General features: G+C 40.4%; 1 protein-coding gene across 2 annotated transcripts in view; it reads left to right on the top strand.

The window, feature by feature from the left end:
* Nucleotides 1–21,725, top strand: part of LOC127445151 (protein FAM184B-like) — a 34,550-nt gene that overhangs the window by 10,865 nt on the left and 1,960 nt on the right. Inside the window, exons 4-18 of one of the 2 annotated variants that reach the window (XM_051704994.1) lie at nt 2,888–3,023; nt 3,243–3,394; nt 6,026–6,298; nt 8,319–8,414; nt 10,899–11,078; nt 11,394–11,500; nt 13,750–13,867; nt 13,965–14,147; nt 14,721–14,937; nt 17,599–17,729; nt 17,844–18,010; nt 19,584–19,736; nt 19,895–20,003; nt 20,093–20,197; nt 21,410–21,666. In XM_051704994.1, the coding sequence (XP_051560954.1) occupies nt 2,888–3,023; nt 3,243–3,394; nt 6,026–6,298; nt 8,319–8,414; nt 10,899–11,078; nt 11,394–11,500; nt 13,750–13,867; nt 13,965–14,147; nt 14,721–14,937; nt 17,599–17,729; nt 17,844–18,010; nt 19,584–19,736; nt 19,895–20,003; nt 20,093–20,197; nt 21,410–21,666 (2,384 nt within the window). The remainder of the gene's footprint in view (nt 1–2,887; nt 3,024–3,242; nt 3,395–6,025; nt 6,299–8,318; nt 8,415–10,898; nt 11,079–11,393; nt 11,501–13,749; nt 13,868–13,964; nt 14,148–14,720; nt 14,938–17,598; nt 17,730–17,843; nt 18,011–19,583; nt 19,737–19,894; nt 20,004–20,092; nt 20,198–21,409; nt 21,667–21,725) is intronic. The other variant, XM_051704995.1, reaches the window with a different exon arrangement.

Below are 21,725 nucleotides of genomic sequence, written 5' to 3' on the forward strand. Positions count from 1 at the left end.
TCAGAGAGTTATAAAGCTGCTCGTGGGACAGAGCAATATGCATCCTTTACAGTGGTGTTGCAGTGGTCCAGTATGTTTCTTTCTCTGGTGGGGCATGTGATGTGTTGTTTGTATTTTGGCAGTTCATGTCAGGTGAGGTTAGCTTTATTAAAATCTCCCAGAATAATAATAAGTGAGTCCGGGTGTTTTTGCTCCGTGTCTGTGATGTGATCATCCAGCTGTTGCAACGCTGCATTCACGCACGCTTGTGGTGGGATATAAACACTCACCAGAATAAACTAGGAAAACACCCGTGGCGAGTAGAAAGGCTTACAATTGATGAAGAGTGCCTCTAAATTAGGACAGCACATTTTCTTCAACACTGTTACATCTGTTCACCAACATTCATTGATGTAAAAGCATGTTCCACCACCTCTCGTTTCCCCCGATAACTCCGCTCTGAACAGTTGACAGCCTGGCAGACATAATGCGCTGTCCGGGATGGCTTCACTCAGCCAGGTTTCCATGAAACACAGAGCAGCGGAGTTAGAAAAGTCCTTATTTGTTTGAGTGAGCAGAAGCAGTTCGTCTGTTTTGTTGGTGAGGGAGCAGACATTCGGCAGATAAATACTCGGCAGCAGAGTCCTAAAGTCGCATTGATGAAGTTTCACAAGCGCGCCGGCTAGCTTCCCTCGCTTGCGCTTTTTTGGATCGCTTGTAGAGCACCGCTGCGCCACCAACTAAAATGTCTAATAAAACGTCTGGATAATCAAACACCGGCAAAAAATGATCAGGTATGCTCTGCCGAATATTCAGCAGTTCATCCCTGGTGAAACTGATCAGGAAAGAGACAAAAAACATGACAAACAAACAAAAGTAATAAAAACGCTAGAGAGCTCCACACCGAAGCAGACATCTGCGGCGCCATCTTGAATACTCATGGCAACAAAGTTGTAAAATTGGCTATAACTTTACATTGTATCACACTAATATCATATTAACATGCATGATGTTTGTGTCTTGTGTCTATACTTTTGAAAAAGTTGGCCCCCATTCACTTCCATTGTAAGTGCCTCACTGTCACCTCGATTTTTGCTTTTTTTTTTAAAGAAGAGGGACAAGTCGAAAATTAATTTTTGTTGTAATCAACATTTTACCACAAACTCTGTTGATTCAACTTAACTTGCATTGAACCCGGAATATATTCCTTTAACATTAACCAAGATTAATAAATGCTGTAAAAATATTGTTCTTTATTAGTTCATGTTAATGTAGTTAACTAATGTTCACGAATACAACTTTATTGAAAGTGTTACAGAAGTTTCTATAGTGAGTACAGTTATGGTTAGCTCTGGAATTGTATCTAAAATATTTCACTTGCTTGAATTTGCTCTTTCTGGGTGCAGTTTATAAAATTATTTTTATTCAGCAATCACAAATGCATGGAAAAGTCGGGAATGAATTTGTTTAAAAGCTGTGGGAACCTTGTATAGAGAAGCTGGCTTCCAAATGGGACAAACATGCATATGAAAAGTCAGTGTCTAATAAACAGGCAGATATTTTTCCCTTGCAAAAAGCACTTATGATAATCTCATAGACTCCAAAATGACAATAAATGTCCTATAAACAGATAAATAGGTCTTTGCTACATTAAAATCAAAGTCTATGTGCTATGTACACTTCTCATGAGAGAAAAGACTTAAACATGTATACACACACACACACACACACACACACACACACACACACACACAGAAAAACCAACTTTGCTGCAGAGTACAGGAGAAAGCCAGTGCACATACATCCAGTTAAATGGCCATATGTAACTGACCTTTCAGTGGGGTGTGCATCTCAGTGTAAGGGGGCAGTAATTACCGCTGTGACTTCCAGATCTAATTGAGATGGAGATTAGAGGGATCTGACAAACACCCACAATTACCATCACTCACACACACACAGCTGTACAGAAACAGATGGCAGACCTGACTCAAACAGACTGTGACAATACCCCACATAGACATCTACAAATCTGACCAGATCTAATGCAGACGTGTGCACACAGCCTGCAAAAATAAAAAATAATTATTTGATTACATGGGATTGGGGGTAAAAGCAAGAAGCAGAAGTGGAGCGGAAAAGCAAGTTATTGGACTTAGCAGTGTAACAGTATTTCTAACCCCAGCAACAGTAGCTAGGCATGCAACATTGACTGTGAGGATATTGATGGAACAAGAGCTCTGCTGTCTCGGATTTAGCTCTTACGTACACCACAGCTAATGCACATTAGACCTGCCTTGAAATGTTATACACTGAGTGCAGATGAGTAACACTCTCTCCGCTTTGGTTCAACATCCTTCACAAAAAATGTATCAGAGCCAGCCACCTCAGATCTGCAAAGTCACAGCAGCTGCTGGGTTATAATCAAAAGTAGCCTCAAAGTAAACACGAGGCAGTCTAGGCTGGTTTTGTTCGAAACAGAAGGCAGCTTGTTGCTCAGTCAGTCAATGACTTAACAAAAAGTGTTTCAGTAAGGAAACTGGTTTTAGACAGTCTTTTAAGACAATATAACAGCATGTCTAAATTAATGATCTAGAACATATTCAAGTGAACTTTAGAGATAAACAAGCAACTGTTAATGACTACAATGCTCATTTCTCTGTAGAAATTGAATCGTAATTTGTAATATATATACGTATGTGTGTGTTTTGGCATCCCAAACACAGCCTGAAGTGATTGATTAATGTCATCATGGGCCATGTTCATCACTGCTGTCCAATAAAAGATTCTCCAGGTTAATGGACAAGGATTAAAAACGAGGAAGTCTTTAGTTGTGGTGCAATGCTGCATCATTAGGTATGCAATACTATGCCATTCAGATATCTTTCTTTCGCCGTCTGCTTTCTTGAAGGACCTGGAGGAGCAGCTGGAAGAAGGGCGTCGCCGTGTGACCGAGGCAGAGGGTGTTGCAAAGAAAGCAGAAGAGGAGTTATCTGTAGCCAAAGAACGATTATTACTGCAAGAAAATGAGCTTCAGAGCAAGTCAGGTACACACACAGTACATATTCATAACTGACATGTCTTAACTTTCTGCATTTATCTCCAATATCATAGAGGCGTTAGTGTTTTTACTACAGTAAACAATCTGTGACTCAACACAGTTGATATAATTGCTTTTGTCCAATGGCAGTTGCGATCACCAGCTTTCTGATCTAACCTTCTTTTGTCATGTGTTTCTCTTGCTTGTTTGCTTCTCTGTATTGCAGAGGAGTTAATGAGTCAGAATTCATCTCAGGTGAGAGTCTCTGCAGAAGTGGAGGAGCTGAGGTCTCAACTCAGTCGTCTCAACATTAGAAACAAAGAGCTGGAGCTTCAGAACAGTGGCCGCTCCAATGACCACGCCCGCATGCTCAAACAGGCAAGCAACACTCGCACATTTGAACACCCCTGAAAGACCCTATGAAATGAAAACTGGAGTTCAGTGGCCTTAAGTCCATGTCTGTAAGCTTTGAGGTCTGCTAGTGTTCTCCTAAAAGTTGACAAAATACACTTTTAGCAGATCTGCCAGGAAAACAAATCTAAAATACTGATGACTCATCATTAGGGCTGTCATTCGATAACATTTTTTAATCAAACTAATTACATGACATGCTGATGAATTAATTCAATTAATCACATATATCGGTATTTGCTATTGAAGTAAGAATTCAATATACAATAATCAAAATAACTATAAAACATAATCATTTAGAAAATTCACAGACATTGCTTTATTGTGGCAGACATTTAAAGCATTGATTAGAAAATACAAAAAGTGGCTTTAGAGGTCAGTATACAGTATTGTTTAATTTCCATATCATTGAACATAAGCTTTTCACTTGCCTTCACCACAGCAATCCATTTCACAATTGAGTTTGTCAGTCTGTCTGAGGTAGACTTTGGCTGTTCTCACAGGATGTGTTCTTGCGTTCCATCTGCTTTATTGTCGTTGGTCTATAAACACATGCATCAGAGAGATGCTTTTGGAGCGTCTTACTACGGTTGTGTCGCGTTTCACTTGTTTTCAGGATCACTAGCCATAAATGCTGCATTTTTAGGAAGCTGTGTTAAGTTCAACTTTAAAAAACGTGTCTCGAGGCCCCTGCACTCTGCTCCATCCAGCTATCTTTGAACAGTTGTTGGTTTGTTGTTTGTGCAGCTTTAGTTGTGCTGACTGCCCCATGCTGACTGCGAGTTGCAAAAACATTAAGGTGGTACTTAAAGGAATGTTCCGGATTCAATACAAGTTTAGCTCAATCAACAGCCTTTGTGGCATAATGCTGATTACCACAAAAATTATCCTCCTTTTCTTTAAAAAAAAGCAAAAATTGAGGTTACAGTGAGGCACTTGCAATGGAAGTGAATGAGGCCAATTTTTGGATGGTTTAAAGGCAGAAATGTGAAGCTTGTAATTTTATAAAAACACTTACATTAAATTGTAAATTGCATGTATATTTTGAGCAGTAAAGTTGTTTAAATTGTCATTTTTACAGGGGACCTGGGTAGCTCAGCAATTAAAGACGCTGACTACCACACCTGGAGTCGTGAGTTCAAATCCAGGGCGTGCTGAGTGACCCCAGCCAGGTCTCCTAGGCAACCAAATTGGCCCGGTTGCTAGGGAGGGTAGAGTCACAAGGGGGTAACCTCCCTGTGGTCACTATAATGCAGTTCGCTCTCGGTGGGGCGCGTGGTGAGTTGGGTGTGGATGCCGCGGAGAATAGCATGAAGCCTCCATGCGCGCTACGTCTCCACGGTAACACGCTCAACAAGCCACGTGATAAGATGCACGGATTGACGGTCTCAGATGCGGAGGCAGCTGAGATTCGCCCTCCGCCACCCGGATTGAGGCGAGTCACTACGCCACCATGAGGACACAGTTGGGCATTCCAATTTGGGGAGACATTTTTTTTTTTTTTTTTCATTTTTACAATCATTTTAGGGTTTTAGGGTTTGTTGACATTAGATCGTCATGGCAACAAAGTTGTAAAATTGGATATAACTTTACACAGATGCGGTTAGTAAGTGATTTTATCACACTAAAATCATGTTTACACACATATCCTTTATGTCTTGTGGCTAAATGTTTGAAACAGTGAGTATTTTAACATCCAAAAATCGGCTCCATTCACTTCCATTGTAAATGCATCACTGTAACCTTGATTTTATTTTTTTATTTTTTTTAAGAAAAGGAGGGACGAGTCAAAATAAATTTTTGTGGTAATCAATATTATGCCACAAATGCTGTTGATTGAGCTTAACTTGTACTGAACCCGGATGTGACAAGGAGGAGGGCGTGGCCGGGCCGTGATGGAGCATGGCTGGCGCTGAATCAGCTGATCAGCGGGAGAGGGAGATAAGGGGCAGCCAGAGACGCCGGTTCAAGGGAGAAAGAGACGCACGCGGCCGCGTTGCATGCGTGTCTGTTTATGTTTGTTTCAGTTCATTTATGCATTAAATGTTTATGTTGATTGTTCAGCCGGTTTCCGGAACATTCTTTTAAAGCTTGAATTGCTCCATTTGTAGGAATATTCCTTGTTGCGGAATTTACGTATGGTCACATGTTACTTTTGTATAATTACTTTTGTATAATTACTTCTTTTATGTAATTACCAACTCTCTGTTTTAATAGTAAATATGTTAAGACAGGAAAGAAAACTGCACTTGTTAAGCCATTTCATGGGGTCTTTAAACACATACAGTACTTCTACTATTCTCTACTGCCACAATGACATATGAGAACAAGTAAACAACATGGAGAGATACTGTAGGTAAAATTGCATTCCAAATGATGCCTGCCTGCTCAAACATGTAAGCCTTGCATACAGTACATATACCAATGTTTAAAGCACACCCAATCAAACACAATCAAATTATAAAGATCAACCAAGCCCTTAGCACATATTAAAATATCAACAGTGACAGAGAGGCTGAACTACAGTCATTCTTATGACCTAACACTGGTGCTATCCTGAAATTTCATTTATTCATTAAATGTTGTGTGTGTGTTCAGCATGCAGATACTCTATCCTCTATGCGTCTGGAGCTGCAGCGTGCTCACACAGAGGAGATCAGACGCCTTCAGCAAGAGGTGGAGAACGAACGAAAGAATGACAGACAGGAGCTGGAAGAAGAGAAGAAACAGGTGCAGCAAAAGATGGAAGAAGAGAAAACGCGGCTGAAAGAGCAGCTTCGGAAAGCGCTGGAAGAGGTGATCCGCAAACACGCCAGTGAGCTGCGGCATGCGCATGCTACTCTGGATGCAGAAAAGAAGACGACGTTGCAGGTACAATGGCAGGTTGCAGCTACTGTTGTCATGGAAACATGCAAACTCTTCATGACAGAAATATTGATGCACTTACTCAGGGACACTCAAATTATGCAGCTTGGGGGCCACTTTTGGAAAATGCGAGGTGACTGGTGAATAAAATGACCTGGTAATAGAAATTAACTTAATTTTTATGATCAAATTCTTTAAAATAGCCTTTTCATTTTTCAGAACAATATAGTCAAAGTGAATTTAAACATTACAAAATCTTTACCTCACTTGTAAAGATCATTCAGTATATAGATAATATTCAACATAAGTCAAGAACAGTGTTCGGTGGCCAGACTTTGAGTATCACTGCGTTAACCTCAATTGTTTTGGCCTGGTTTTATTATTAAATGGCTCATGGAAAACATGATTTTCGTTGCGCTTTGTATGTAGATAGTAAAGCTGCCTCTCCAGTCCATTCAGATGAATTATGGCAACTAAGCTGCAAAAATGTGTCATTCAGAAATCAGAACCAAGTGCACAGTAACACAGTACGACCACCCATGGTAACATATCAATGCCTTGTAATCAATTTATATTATACACTCATAAAAGGACATTTACATTTAGACGCGTAACCCTTGTGATGTGTTGGTGCGAACACATTTTGTGTTCCCGGTCAAAAATGACCGGCCCACTAAGATTGTTTATAAATCTCTCATATTGCATATATTATCGCAAGATATTGCATTACAACTTCTTTTTGAGTAATTATGGTTTTGTACTCCTTTTTTGAACGTGTTTAAAAAAAAAATTTTTTTTTCATTGATAGAAGGATTTATTGAACTAAGCTAATACTGGGCCAGTAAGGGGCACTCCCTTTGGAAAGCAGAAATAATAAGAATAATAACTACGTAATAAATTATAACCACTTGCTTGATCTGAATGAAGTAGGTGTCATTTTAAAGCTTAGAATCTGCACTTTACAATGCATATAGCTGATCTACCAATTCTTAAATAATGCTTTTTAATTTGCTGACAAATTATAACTGTTTCGTTCTCATCATTTGCAAATTTGTTATCACAACAGTTACATTCACAGTTGGTAAAACCATAAAAAAGATGAGATAGCCATGTGTTATATATCATTGGAAAGGTCTCTATAAGCAGAATGCAATGAGCAAATTTGTTTCACTCAGAGGTGAAACTGCAGTGATTATAAGTGTATGAAATTCCCACAGACACACATAAATATAGTAAACAGTTTGTCATGTTTTTCCTTAACACTTCCTGAAATATACATATAACAAGACAATGACGTATCATAACTTACAGCAGACTATCCCAAATCAAACAAGCCCAAACACAACATAGTATGATAAGTAAATCTTGAAATATTCCTCAGAGTGTATATAGAAAGATGATGCACAAAAGGGCGTTCAACACTCGATGTGTGTGTGTGTGTGTGTGTGTGTGTGTGTGTGTGTGCACATGTATGAGGACTTTGTGTGTTCAAACACGTATCCACATATGCACTCTCGTAAAGGATTGGGATGCTCATGAACACTTAATATTTCTGTATTTTGTAGTATAATCTATTGATTTCCAATGGCCGGTCATTTTTGACCGGGAACACAAGTGAAACAAAGTGAAATAAAACCAAGAAAATGTAAAGAAAATGGTCAAAAAATAAATAAATGTGTTTTCAGATACAATGTGAACGAAGTCAAGGAACTGTATTCCAATTTGATTAAAAAATAAAATAAAAAATGTTGTCCGGGTCAGAATGACCGGAACACAACATAAGGGTTAAAGGGACAGGAGCTAAAACAGCCTGTTTAATTCTGTTTTTGGTACCAGAATCCTTGACTAGCATGAACACGTGAGAAAAAAATGCTACAAAAGTGCAGAATATGGCTCTATTTAAAAGAAGTGACTTTTTAACTAGTTCAAACAGTGGCGTAAACAGCCCTGACTGATGTATTATCTAGATACAATGAGAACATCTTTCACCAACCATACTAGTATTATAATGTTGGCTTGACTACAGGTTGAGATGCAGATAAAAGCCAGTGAAGAGGAGAAACAGGGTTTACAGACAGAGAGGGAAGAGCTATGCAATCAACTACAGCTGTCTAAAACAGAGGTAAGATATGACACACAAAAACACAGAGAAAAAGCAGATGTCATATAAAAATGATATATACATAAAAAAGCTTTAGATATGTTTACATAACATCATTGACCTCTTAATGAATCAGGTCACCATGAATGACTTGTACCATATGCATATCAAGCTCTTTTAAATTTGTTTGAGGTTCAGGCGAAGGGAACAGGCTCAGTTCCTCTACTTAAATACACAGAGACAGATTGAGCGGCCCAGAGCTCTCCACATGACCATGATAAATGAGATAGCAAGAATAACATTTGTACTGCCCAAGGCACAGCGCTTCAGATAATGCTAAATCTGCCAGCAGGTTGCCAGGGTCAGGGTAGCAAACTAGTACTTCATTTAAGTATAAGGGAAAATAGTGTTTTGTTTTTATGCTGTGTCTCAATGAAGCAAGCATCATTGTGGGCCCTGATATATATATCAGATGACAGGAAGCCGTTTGTTCTGTAAGCCACTTGCAAGTCATATCAAATACCTGGATTTAAAAGCAAATATACACAGTTCATCCTGAAGGTTAAAAACCTGGGCTGATACGCCAAGCCCGAAAGGGCCGATCTTTAAACAATCCCCATTTTACCTAAAAGCGAGAATCTCAGGTGGCAGGGTGGAGTGTCCTTATTAAATAAGATGTTTTTCCAACGTTGTGCCATGTATAGGAAATAGGGATGTGTCAGTGTTGGATTTTAATACACATCATGAGAGTAAACATTTGGTTTGACTTGCTCTGTGCAATGAAGTGTTTAACTTCTAAAGACATGAATTGTAATTTTGCAATATATGTAGGAAATCATGACCACTCACATTAAAATGAAGACTCCATTCATATCAGTAACCTTATAAAAGCTGTTTTATTCTACATGGATAGTACGTAGAATAAAACATTATTCTACATGATGTGAGCTCAACTGAGACCCTCTTCACTACTATTGGTTGTCGCTCCCGAAAGTCTCTCCATATATTCATAAAGTTAAGCTTTTCTCAACTTTTTGAAGTCACTGGACATGTCTACATCTAGTCGCCAGAGGTCTCTGTTCCTCGCCGGAAGTCGCCAGCTCTCATTGAAAATGAATGACATTTAGTCGCTTTGCCGCTGGAAGTCGTTGCATGTGTGTACGGGGCTTTACAGTACAGCCTCTTCATGGGTTGTTGTGTTGTTTAAACTGTTTTTGATCGTTCCGCAGACAAAACATTAAAGAAAAAAAAACATCTTTTCAAAAGATTTCTGTTGACAACAAACTCCAGCAAGCAAAGTTGTGGAAGATTAGATGTGATCTAGGACCTTTATGCAGCTTTATGCATGCCATTGAAAAGACTGTATGTCCATTCACGTTATCGTTACCATCAAAATCAAAAATCAAACATGGCGCTACTGAGAAGAAGGACTGTTACTTGTGACATTACCTGCAGTGTGCAGTGTTCCAGTTATTATGCATCATTTATATATCTTTTTTTTTTTTTTTTTTACGTGGGCTATGATAGTTTTGTGCAATAAAAGTTTTTGCATGTATACATTTTGGATGTACAATATACAAGACACTGTTTTTCAGCATCTTGCACTATGAGCATTGCGTTTTTAAGACGTTGTGTCTTAAAAATTAAGCAACCAAATTGGCCCTGTTGCTAGGGAGGGTAGAGTCACATGGGGTAACCTCCTCGTGGTCGCTATAATGTGGTTCGTTCTCGGTGGGGCGCGTGGTGAGTTGAGAGTGGTTGCAGCGGAGAATAGCGTGAAGCCTCCACACATGCTATGTCTCCGTGGCAACGCACTCAACAAGCCACGTGATAAGATGCGCGGGTTGACGGTCTCAGACATGGAGGCAACTGGGATTCGTCCGCCGCCACCCGGATTGAGGCGAATCACTACATGACCACGAGGACTTAGAGCGCATTGGGAATTGGGCATTCCAAATTGGGAGAAAAAAATCTTATTTGTTAACATTAGTTAATGCACTATAAACTAGCATGAACTAACAATGAACAAATGTATTTTATTAATTAACATGTTCATTAATTAACAGCTTGTAACAAAGTTCAATGGAAAGGAGGCGGCGAGATCCGTCTTAACAACATAAATAATAATTTAGTGATTAACTTAAACAAAAAGACAAACACATGCCAGACAGCTGCCCGTAACTCTCTCTCTCTGTCGAACTGCCGCCTTCGGTCGCCTTTATCCCTCTTGGGCTTGATCAGCCTGTTTAGGGGCCGGGTGCGCAGAGTCACGGCCCAGCCCTGCCGTCCGCCCTGCCACACAGCTGTTAAATATATATTGTTAATTGTTTGTTTATGATACCTAATGCATTAACTAATGTTAACAAATGGAATCTTTTTGTAAAGTGTTACCGATTTTTTTGTCTTTGCATGGGACCAGGGAATTATTAATCAAACCCGAGTGGTTTTCATATGCTCTCATGGTCCTTATGGGTATGTGCTGATCTGAATTTGCTTGACTTGCAGATAGCGAAATTGGAGGGGGTGATTCAGACACTAGAGAGAGAAAGAGAAGAGGAGAGGGAAAGGGCAAAAGAGAGAGAGAAGGAGAGTGCAGAGGTGGAGCGGCAGCCGGCATGTGGCCCGGAGTGTGTAAGAGTGAGAGAAGAACTGGAAAACACACACAGCAGCATGCAGCAAATACAGGTACTAGCTCTTGCTTGCCCAATGTACACTTTCATCTGACTCTGACATGTGGACAGAGTGTCAGCGATGTCCCTTTGCATTACTGCAGAGGTCTGTCACACATACACTCATACACACACACACACACACACACACACAAAGGTCTGCATGTCCCTCAAGGTAGCTCAGGGATCTGCTGATCTCAGCAGATCTGTGCCACCCAGATGAGATGGGAAAAAATGGAGGACATTCAACAAAGACATCAACATTCGCCTTGCAACCTAATCCTATCAATCTATCCATCCCTGTCCTTCTTTCAATTTATGTCTCCCACAGGAGGAGTCTGCTGCACTGAAAGAAGTGTTGCAGGCAGAGATCTCTGCTCTACAGCAAGAGAGAGACATCCTACAACAGTCCAATCATTGTATAGAGGAGAGGACCAGGTGTGTAGGAAAGACCGTATGAGTGAGAAATGGGGGAGAGAAAGAGAGAGTGGCTCTTTTACTTTTACTGTGGTGTTTCTAGTAGGTCTGCCAAACAAAATGTCACAAATTAGTTTTTGTAATTATTAGTTTCGGCATCTTGTGATGATTACATTTGAGATGTAAGACATTTGCATACTGTACTGTATATATTTCGTGTTAATGATCAAGTGATGGGAAAAAGCTCTATTTGTTGTACAAAACAAACCCAGATGGGACTTGTGACAGAAGTCAAGTACTTTATAGCCTCTATATGGTGCAATTTAATAACCACACAAGCATGTAAAGTCTTAACTATCACCAAAACGGCAAAACACACAATGCATGGCACTGATGAGGGACCGTTGTGGCCGGCTAGCTTGTTTGAGTTCTCCCATGGGGGGTCTGTTGACGCTCCGCTCGAAGTTAAAATAAATTAAACTTTCAACCTGTTGCCGCTGATCTATCAAAGCATCAGCTAATGACAGGACAATTTTGATGAAGGATCATCACGTGTGCAGTGCCAGCACTAAAATCAGAACAAAAGTCGTCTGCTGCACTTTTTATGTGGAGTTCAAAGCGGTGCTTGTCGATGGCGTTGATGTCCTGATGCGAATCATAAATGTGACTTCATGATTGGTGTAGATAAGTGGATAGCCATAGTCTGCCGGGACTAGTTTTTTCAATTAGTCAACCTCCCTCTTAGAATTTGGGAGATGTTTAATGTTACTTGAATTGGTGCTATTTTAGTGCATTTCGTGGAAGGCTTTGATTGGAAAATGTTAATAAATCCTTATTGTTACATATTTTTTTTCTGAGAAGGAAATAAATGCTTTTCGACTGGAAAAGCAGTGTATACTGTATATACAGTACATTCAGAAAGTCCATTCACTTAACTCTGTACTTAGTTGAAGCACCTTTGGCAGCGATTACAGCCTCAAGTCTTCTTGGGTATGATGCGACAAGCTTTGCACACCTGGATTTGGGGATTTTCTGCAATTCTTCCCTGCAGATCCTCTCAAGCTCTGTCAGGTTGGATGGGGACCGCCGGTGGACAACCATTTTCAGGTTTCTTCAGAGATGTTCGATTGGGTTCAAGTCTGGACTCTGGCTGGGCCACTCAAGGACATTCACAGAGTTGTCCATAAGCCACTCTTGCGTTGTCTTGACTGTGTGCTTAGGGTCATTGTCCTGTTGGAAGGTTCAGTCTGAGGTCCTGAGCGCTCTGGATCAGGTTATCATTAAGGATATCTCTGTATTTTGCTGCGTTCAGCTTTCCTTCAACCCTGACCAGTCCCCCAGTCCCTGTCACTGAAAAACACCCCCACAGCATGATGCTACCACCACCATGCTTCACCGTTGGGATGGTATTACGCAGGTGATGAGGGGTGCCTGGTTTCCTCCTGACATGACGCTTGGAATTGAGGCCAAACAGTTCAGTCTGCGTTTCATCAGACCAGAGAATCTTGTTTCTCACAGTCTGAGAGTCCTTTAGGTGCTTTTTTTGCAAATTCCAAGCAGGCTTTCGTGTGTCTTGCGCTGAGGAGAGGCTTCCGTCTGGCCACTCTGCCATAAAGCCCACATCGGTGGAGTGTTGCAGTGATGGTTGTCCTTCTGCAAGTTTCTCCCATCTTCACATATGATCTCTGGAGCTCAAACAGAGTGACCATCGGGTTCTTGGTCGCCTTTCTTACCAAGGCCCTTCTCCCGCTATTGCTTAGTTTGGCCGGGCGGCCAGCTCTAGGAAGAGTCCTGGTTGTTCCAAACTTCTTCCATTTAAGAATTATGGAGGCCTGGGTATCTCAGCGAGTACTGACACTGACTACCACCCCTGGAGTCACGAGTTCGAATCCAGGGCGTGCTCAGAGACTTCAGCCAGGTCTCCAAAGCAACCAAATTGGCCAGGTTGCTAGGGAGAGTAGATTCACATGAGGTAACCTCCTCGTGGTCGCGATTTGGGGTTCTCAATGGGGCACGTGGTAAGTTGTGCGTGGATCGCGGAGAGTAGCATGAGCCTCCACATGCTGTGAGTCTCCACAACAAGTCACATGATAAGATGCATGGATTGATGGTCTCAGAAGCGGAGGCAATTGAGACTTGTCCTCCACCACCCTGATTTCATTTTTGAGTGAACTATTCCATATACATATTTACTTTGACAGCCCTAGTTTCTAATATTGCGTAAAAATGGGAAAGGGTGCCATTTTATTCATTTAAATGTGTGTGTGTAGGCTACAGTTTGAGAAGCAGTTCTCTGATCAGGTAGCGGAGCTGAAGAGAGAGAGAGAGGAAGAGGCCAGAAAGATCAACCATCAATGGCAACACAGAGTAGAAGAACTGGAGGCACAGGTAACACGCACTCTCCCTCACTGTCAATTGTAGTCTTCAGATCAATTCCACAGAAATACACACCTGATCTGTATTATTTTTCTATTTGTCTGTGAAGTTGGAGGAGAGGAAAGTACTCTCAGAGAAGATGGAGGAAGAGTGGGAGAGGCGTTATAGTAATGGAGAGATGGAACGGATGAAGCAGGAGATCCAAAAGACGAGAGATATGAACTGCTCGCTCAGAGCTCAGCTTCACTCCACCATTCAGGAGAAGGAGAGGCTTATGAGGCGACAGTTACAGGTGCATTGTCAACAGAGATGTCCAGAGATTCAAATGATGTTGTTTCTCCTGACAAAGTTGATACTTATATAAAATGTGAACCATTAACTGAGAACTCCTGAAAGAGCTGGGTGTGCAGCAATGTGCCCTTGTGCAGCATGGAATGAACGCTCCGTGTTGTGTTGTCTCAAGGGTTGCCACCCATCCAGGATCGTACCGGAAGTCTCCCGTTGTTCTCTCACAAATGTCCCGGAATTTGAATATTTCCAGCCGATGTGAGAAAGGTGCCCTGAGGTGATCCTACTCAGCCTGTCAGGAACAATTCAAGGCACCTTTGTGTTAAATTAAATCAATTAAACTGAGTAATCTTTAACAAAATAAACAATTATTTAAAGTTGTATTGTTTAATTTTGTTAAACTGAATTCAGATTTAAATGCATATCCTAAAAATAGGCAAATAATGTTTTGAGTGTATTGATGTTATTGTTTGATTGAATTATTTGCCAACAGTTTTAAATAATATGTTTTATAGGGCCAAGGTGGCAACCCTAGATGTCAGTGATTTTGCATTCTCCATGTCTCTGAGTCCTGTAGGTGGTACAAGAGGAAGATGAGGATGAGGAGGATGGAAAGGCTGCAGGAAAGAGGGATGAGGAGAGGGAGAAGCGGGGGTGGCGTGAGAGAGAGGAGGAGTTGTTACGTGTGGAGAGGCTTAATCACCAGCGTGCTCTTCAGGCCCTGGAAACCCGAGCCAATGAAGAACTTCAGTCAGAGAGACAACGCTTGCTCACTCAGAACAAACTGCAACTCGGTAAAAACACACACACACACAGATACATGCTCTGGATGCAGCATTTTGAGGCACTCTCCTGACATGAAGGCAGTTCCACAAAGTAGGCATCTTAAAGGGGTAGTTCATGAAAATCCAAAAATGAAAATTCTCATTATCATTTGCTGACATTTGTGTTGTTCCAAACCCGTATGACATTCTTTCTTCTGCAGTACACAAAAAGAAATAATTTAATAAATGTTGGCTGAATTCAGTTCAATGGCAGTATATAATGACTCACTCAAGCACTCAATGAAGCACCCAAAAGTGTCATTAAAGTCTTCTGAAGGCATATCACTTTGTATGTTGAACAGACCATCATTTATTTTTTTTGTAATTAACATTTTTTATTGATTCATATATACACCACAAAGAAAAACCCAACAAATATACAACGAATCAAAATTTCACGTTCAAACCCCACAAATATCCCTCCCTATTCACAAACCCCACCTTGACCCCCAACAAACACCCCTGTGGTCCCAGATAATAACACACACACACACACAACAACAACAACAAAAAATAATAATAAACATACATAATTAAACTAAACTACACTCTCCACATCCCCTCCCCGAGAGTCCCCCCAAAAAAACGAAATAATTGCCCCATTTTTTAACAAATAAGTCCCAAAACCCCAGCCTTCTACTTACCACTTCCTCGAAAGCAGCCACCCATTTCCACACACCACTCCAAAAAAGAGAGCGCCCCATCCAACTTCCATCCCCTTAAAATTATTTGCCTGCCGATCATGAGACTGGTCAGAACCCAATTTTTAATGTGATTATCCCCCAAATTTATGACCGCCCCATCATCCAAAATACAGAGTCTGGGACAAAGTACAATCTGAGTGCTCAAAACATCACACATACAACTCTGAACTTTCAACCAAAATTCTTGAATCTTAGCACACCCCCAAAAAACATGGGTTGTGTCTCCATCTTCTGATTGGCATCACCAGCAGGTGGGTGTGTCTTTAAGACCAAGCCTATATATCTAGAGGGGGTCCAATAGAATCTATGTAAAATCTAGAATTGCATAAGGCGAACCCTTGCATCTCTAGATGCAGACTTGATGTTTTTTAAAATCCTAGCCCACACTTCCTCCTCCAATACCAAGTTTAAATCTTTCTCCCATAATCTCTTGATAGAAGTTAGAGCTCTGTCCCCCAGACTCTGAATTAACAGGGAGTAATACACTGATGCCTCATGACCTTTTCCAAAAGCAGTAATCACCTCTCCTAGAGTATCTGCCGCTTTAGGGGGGTGTATGGTACTCCCAGAAATACTACAGAGCAGGTGGGGCAGCTGTAAATACCTATAGAACTGAGATCTGGGAATCCCAAAGTGTTGAACCAAATTTTCAAAAGATCTAAACACTCCACTCCCATACAGGTCACCGAGTGTAGTAACCCCCCTCTTAATCCACTCTGACCAGCAGAAAGGGGATTTATTAATACATAATTTGGGGTTCAGCCATAAGTTCAAGGCAACATTTAAATAAATGTCTGAATTAAACACTCTGGACACTTTTGTCCATACGGAGTCCAAATGCGAGATAACGGGGTGTGATTTAACTTCTCCAATTAGTTTGATAGAAAGGCTTTGCAATGGCGAAATAGGGGCAAGAACTTCCTGTTCAATACAAAACCAGGGAGGGGCTGGTTCGCACAGGTGGAAGCGATCAATGAGCCAAATGTCTGAGACCGAATACATAATAATAAAACAAAATCTTGGGTAGTCCTAGCCCACCTTTGTCAATCAGCCTATGCAGTTAACTGAAATGTAATCTGGGATGTTTACCATTCCAATTGAAGGACTTCGCTATACCATCAGAACAGACCATAATTTAAGTTTCATTCTCACATCAAACCAAATCATTGATAAAGTCCAGTGCTGAAATCAAATATGTCGATAACATCAAATGCGCATCTCATCATGACCAATGCTGCATTCTATTCAACTCGGAAAATCGGAATTTCCAACTATCTACTTGGACAAACACAGTGCAATTGAAGTCAGACTTCCAACTTAGAAATTCGGACATCTTCAACTCCGATTTTGCACTAAATGCAGGTGCATGACGTCATGCAAACATGTCTGCACACAGGGAAATGTACGAAGTTAATGATAAACATTCACTTTTATTAAATAATATCGATCAATTAATCAAAGTTCCCACATTTTATGAAATTAAAACTTGTTTAACAAATGTTTGCTGCGGAGACAGACGTACAAAACATGGTTAATATACTCTCTTTTGATAATCGCACACCTATAGCACAAATGCAGAGATCTATACTTCCAAATTGTACAGCAGCATCACATGTATCCTTTGCTAATTCGCCCGTTTGGAGCTCTGTTTTTGTGGCGTGCGGACTTATTGCCTATGTAGCGTGTTTCAAACTGGTTACTTACAAAGTTTCATGGCGGTTAGGATGCTGCCTTAGAAGACATCTCACAAATATTTGGAACAGAGTGCGTTTCTAAATCTCAAACTAACCGTCTTGGTATCGTACATACTTGGAGAATGACAACAATAAATAAAATGGTGTTTCGGGCCACCTCTGTAAGCATGATACATCTCTGTAAGCATGATACACCTCTAATGTATGTTCTGACTGTGGATGTGTGTTTACAGACAAGCAGAAGGCAGAACTGACCCAGCAGCACACTGAGTGGGTGAGACAGGTCACCCAGAGACACATGCAGCAGATTGAGGACCTTCAGAATGAAATACACACACACACGCAAATGATGACCCTGCAGCAGGTACACACATGCACATAAACAAACAGAGCTACAGAGATGACTATGGGCACACACACACACGTATCAAAACTGCCTTAAGCGGTGCATCACCACACGACTCTCTCTCCTTCTCAGGATCTGAAGCAGCAAAACCGCTTACAGTCATTAGAGAGACAGCTGGATGAGAAGAGCAGTGAGGTACAGGAACTTAAGAGAGAGAACGGAGATCTGAAAGAACGAATAAACACAATGTGTGCACAAAGAGAAGAGCCGGAGAACCACAGACACACTCACTCACAGGGGTAAGTGACCAGGGGTTAGTGACCGAATGACCAGACACACTTGGAATAAAAGAAGATAAGAATAGTATAATAATTTTGACTGATATTTCCACTTAAAGGAATAGTTCATCTAAAAATGTAAATTCTCTCATTATGATTTTTAGAAGAATATCTGCATCTCTGTAGGTCCTTACAATGCAAGTGAATGGGTACCAAAATTTAGAAGCTCCAAAAAGCACATAAAGGCAGCATAAAAGTATTCCATAAAACTCCAGTGGTTTAATCCATGTCTTCTGAAGTGATATGATAGGTGTGGGTGAGAAACAGATCAATATTTAAGTCCTTTTTTACTATAAATTCTCTTCTCTGCCCAGTAGGGGGCGGTACGCACGAGGAATGCGAATCACCGAAAACAAAAGAAGGAAAATGTGAAAGTGAAAGTGGAGTTTTATAGTGAAAAATGACTTAAATATTGATCTGTTTCTCACCCACACCTATCATATCGCTTCTGAAGACATGGATTAAACCACTGGAGTCTTATGGATTACTTTTATGATGCCTTTATGTGCTTTTGGAGCTTCAAAATTTTGGTCACCATTTACCGTTCATTAAATATTCTTGTAAAAATCTAAGAAAGTCAGATACATCTGGAATGGCATGAGGGTGAGTAAATGATGAGAGAAATTTCATTTTAAGGTGAACTATTCCTTTAATCAGTAATTGGTTCTTAAATATCGGCTTTACCAATAAATTTACACATAGACCAAAACAAAGATGAACTTGCAAAGTGACAGACAAACTGTGCGAAGTCTTGTATTTCAAAAGACTTTTGAAGAGCCTTGCACAATTGTATATTGCCAATAAAATTGGGATAAATTAATACTTTGTTGGCTTTGTGCACTAGTCTTGTAAAGCAAGCTATTCACCTTCAGAGGTTAGTGATGAATGATTTGCAAAGTATATGTCTCAATGCAAATAAAATAAGAGTTAAATATTGGTTATCCATATCGGTTATTAGACACTTAAAAATGAATCAGGATCAGAATGATTCATAAAAAAACAACATCTCTAGATAAAGGGATGAGATGACCACAGACTTACACAGAAGTCAATGATGAGACAGCCCAGACTGTTAACTGCGGTGTAAAGTCTGGTTCATGTTGCTGCTTAATCTGGTTAAGAACAGTTAGACAGGATGGTGACCAACCACATTTGGCTTTTTTATGTGACATTTAAGGACGAATCAATCGGAAATAGCCCTGAGCGCATGGGAGCACGACTTGTTTCACAGCAGGAACAATAACAACCTGTGCACTCTGACTCCTGGAAATTGCGTAAAGCCAGCCAATCAGATTGTAGCTTTCCGTTTTGAGAAAGTTGCCACTTTTGTGTGCAATATATTGCACATCAGGCGCCCAATGGACAGTCTGTTTGGAAGTGGTTAATGGCTGAAACTAGTGACACCATCCGTAGTTTAGTATCAAACAGCCTCTCGTTACTGGCCACGCACATATTAGTCACGTTCGGGTTTTCTGGAAAGACTTGTATACAAGCTCGTATTTTTCATGTTGATGTTTGTGTATCTGATGTGCAGTTTCTCAGAGGAGAGAGACAAGGGTGGAGAAGTGGATGAACATGACATGGAGAGTGTGAAGAGAGAGCACAGAATGGAGATCCAGACCATAATATCAGACTTCAGCTCCGCCCAAACACAACTACAGGCCCGCATAGTTGCCTTGGAAACAGAGTACCTATACCACCCACATCAATAATGCCAAACACACGCATTCATACAGAATTAATCCAAGCAAAACCCTTCTAGGCTATAACGATGGTTTAGAACCTGGCTAATAGAATTTCATATTATACAGTTCATTTATTTAATGTTTGTATGCTTGCGTGTAGGTTGAGAGAAAGGGAAGAAAGGGGAAAGAGGAGAGTAGAAGACCTTCACACTATCACTAAACTACAGGACAAGCTAAGCGAGAGAGACCAACTCATCAAAAGTCTGGTGGTTAGACACACACATACACAGACACAGCGGGAAGCAGGATGCACCTACTCTTCTCTTTCTTAATCTCAGTCTTTTTTTTTCTACTTCAGGAGGATCTCCACCAGCTATCCCAGCGTCCTCCTCTCGACAGTGATGTAACAATAAAGCCCTATGATTCTAGGACACAAGCAGGGACTTTCACACCCAATAAAAAGGTAGTACACCTCCACATCTCTCCTTTAGTATTGTAAATGTGTATGTAAATAATGCTTTTTATTACTATGTATTATTTTATAGTGGTGTAAATAAATGAAAACGATTCAATGTTAGTTTTCCTTGTCTTCATTTAGTGTAAAACTGTGGAAAACGAGCCTTGAAACCTAGATATTTACTTCATGCATTAGACATTTTGAATCTTTTTGGACACAATGGCTGTTTGATTTAAAGGAACAGTTCACCCAAAAATGAAAATTCTCTCATCATTTACTCACCCTCATGCCATCCCAGATGTGTATGACTTTCTTTCTTCAGCAGAACACAAATGAAGATTTGTAGAAGAATATTTCAGCTCTGTAGGTCCATATAATGCAAGTGAATGGGTGCCAAAATTTTGAAGCTCCAAAAAAAAAAAAAAAAGAAAAAAAAAAAAAGGGAGCATTAAATAATCCATATGACTCCAGTGGTTTAATCCATGTCTTCAGAAGTGATACGATAGGTGCGAGTGTGAAACAAATCAATATTTAAATTATTTTTTACTATAAATCTCCACCTTTGACCAGCCCTGTCCAGTAGGTGGCGATATGCACAAAGAATGCAGATCACCAAAAAAACAAAAGAAGAAGAATGTGAAAGTGAAGGTGGAGATTTATAGTAAAAGGACTTAAATATTGATCTGTTTCTCACCCACACCTATCACATTAACATGGATTAAACCACTGGAGTCTTATGGATTACTTTTATGCTGCCTTTATGTGCTTCTTGGAGTGTCAAAGTTCTGGTCACCATTTACTTGAATTGTATGGACCTACAGAGCTGAGATATTCTTCTAAAAATCTTCATTTATGTTCTGCAGAAGAAAGAAAGAGTATGTAAATGATGAGAGAATTAAAATTTTTGGTGAAATATTCCTTAAAATGATTAAAAATAAATAAATGTTTAAACCATTTCAGAGCAAATATTTAAATATCAAAAAGTTGCCCAGCCCAACACAGAAACATTCGCTCAACTAATGGTGCGAGTTTGGGCCTGGACTATCAAAATACTGTTTTTGTAACTGTGCCCTTGACCAAAAATCTGCCTTGTCATTTTTAATAAAACAATACATGCAGTCTGTTACAGTAATTTATAACTAATAAAACTCATTATTATTCTGTTGTAATATTCAGAGTTTTATGTAATAGCAAAATTCTGCCTTGTCATGTTTATAGAAGAAGGGAGTTGAGGAAACTAGCATGACGAACCACTGCTCATATGATGGGGGGTCACCCAAGACCAAATGCTCACCAGTTATGGAGCGTGGGTTACCCAGTTTGGAACAGAGTGGTCGTGGGACCCACCTATCAAGGACACACACTCCCACCTCCCCTCATGCTGAATGCAGAGCTTCTGTCAGGCACAGCCGCCCACCCTCACAAGAGGTGCGACATCAGCCCCAGCTTAAAATCAACTACAACCAGCATATCAGGTAATCACCAGCACACCAGCAGTTCTGGATCTAACCCGCTTATTCTGAACACAATCTCT

The sequence above is a fragment of the Myxocyprinus asiaticus genome, chromosome 8 (genome assembly GCF_019703515.2).
Source record: "Myxocyprinus asiaticus isolate MX2 ecotype Aquarium Trade chromosome 8, UBuf_Myxa_2, whole genome shotgun sequence".
In the NCBI taxonomy this organism is placed as follows: domain Eukaryota; kingdom Metazoa; phylum Chordata; class Actinopteri; order Cypriniformes; family Catostomidae; genus Myxocyprinus; species Myxocyprinus asiaticus.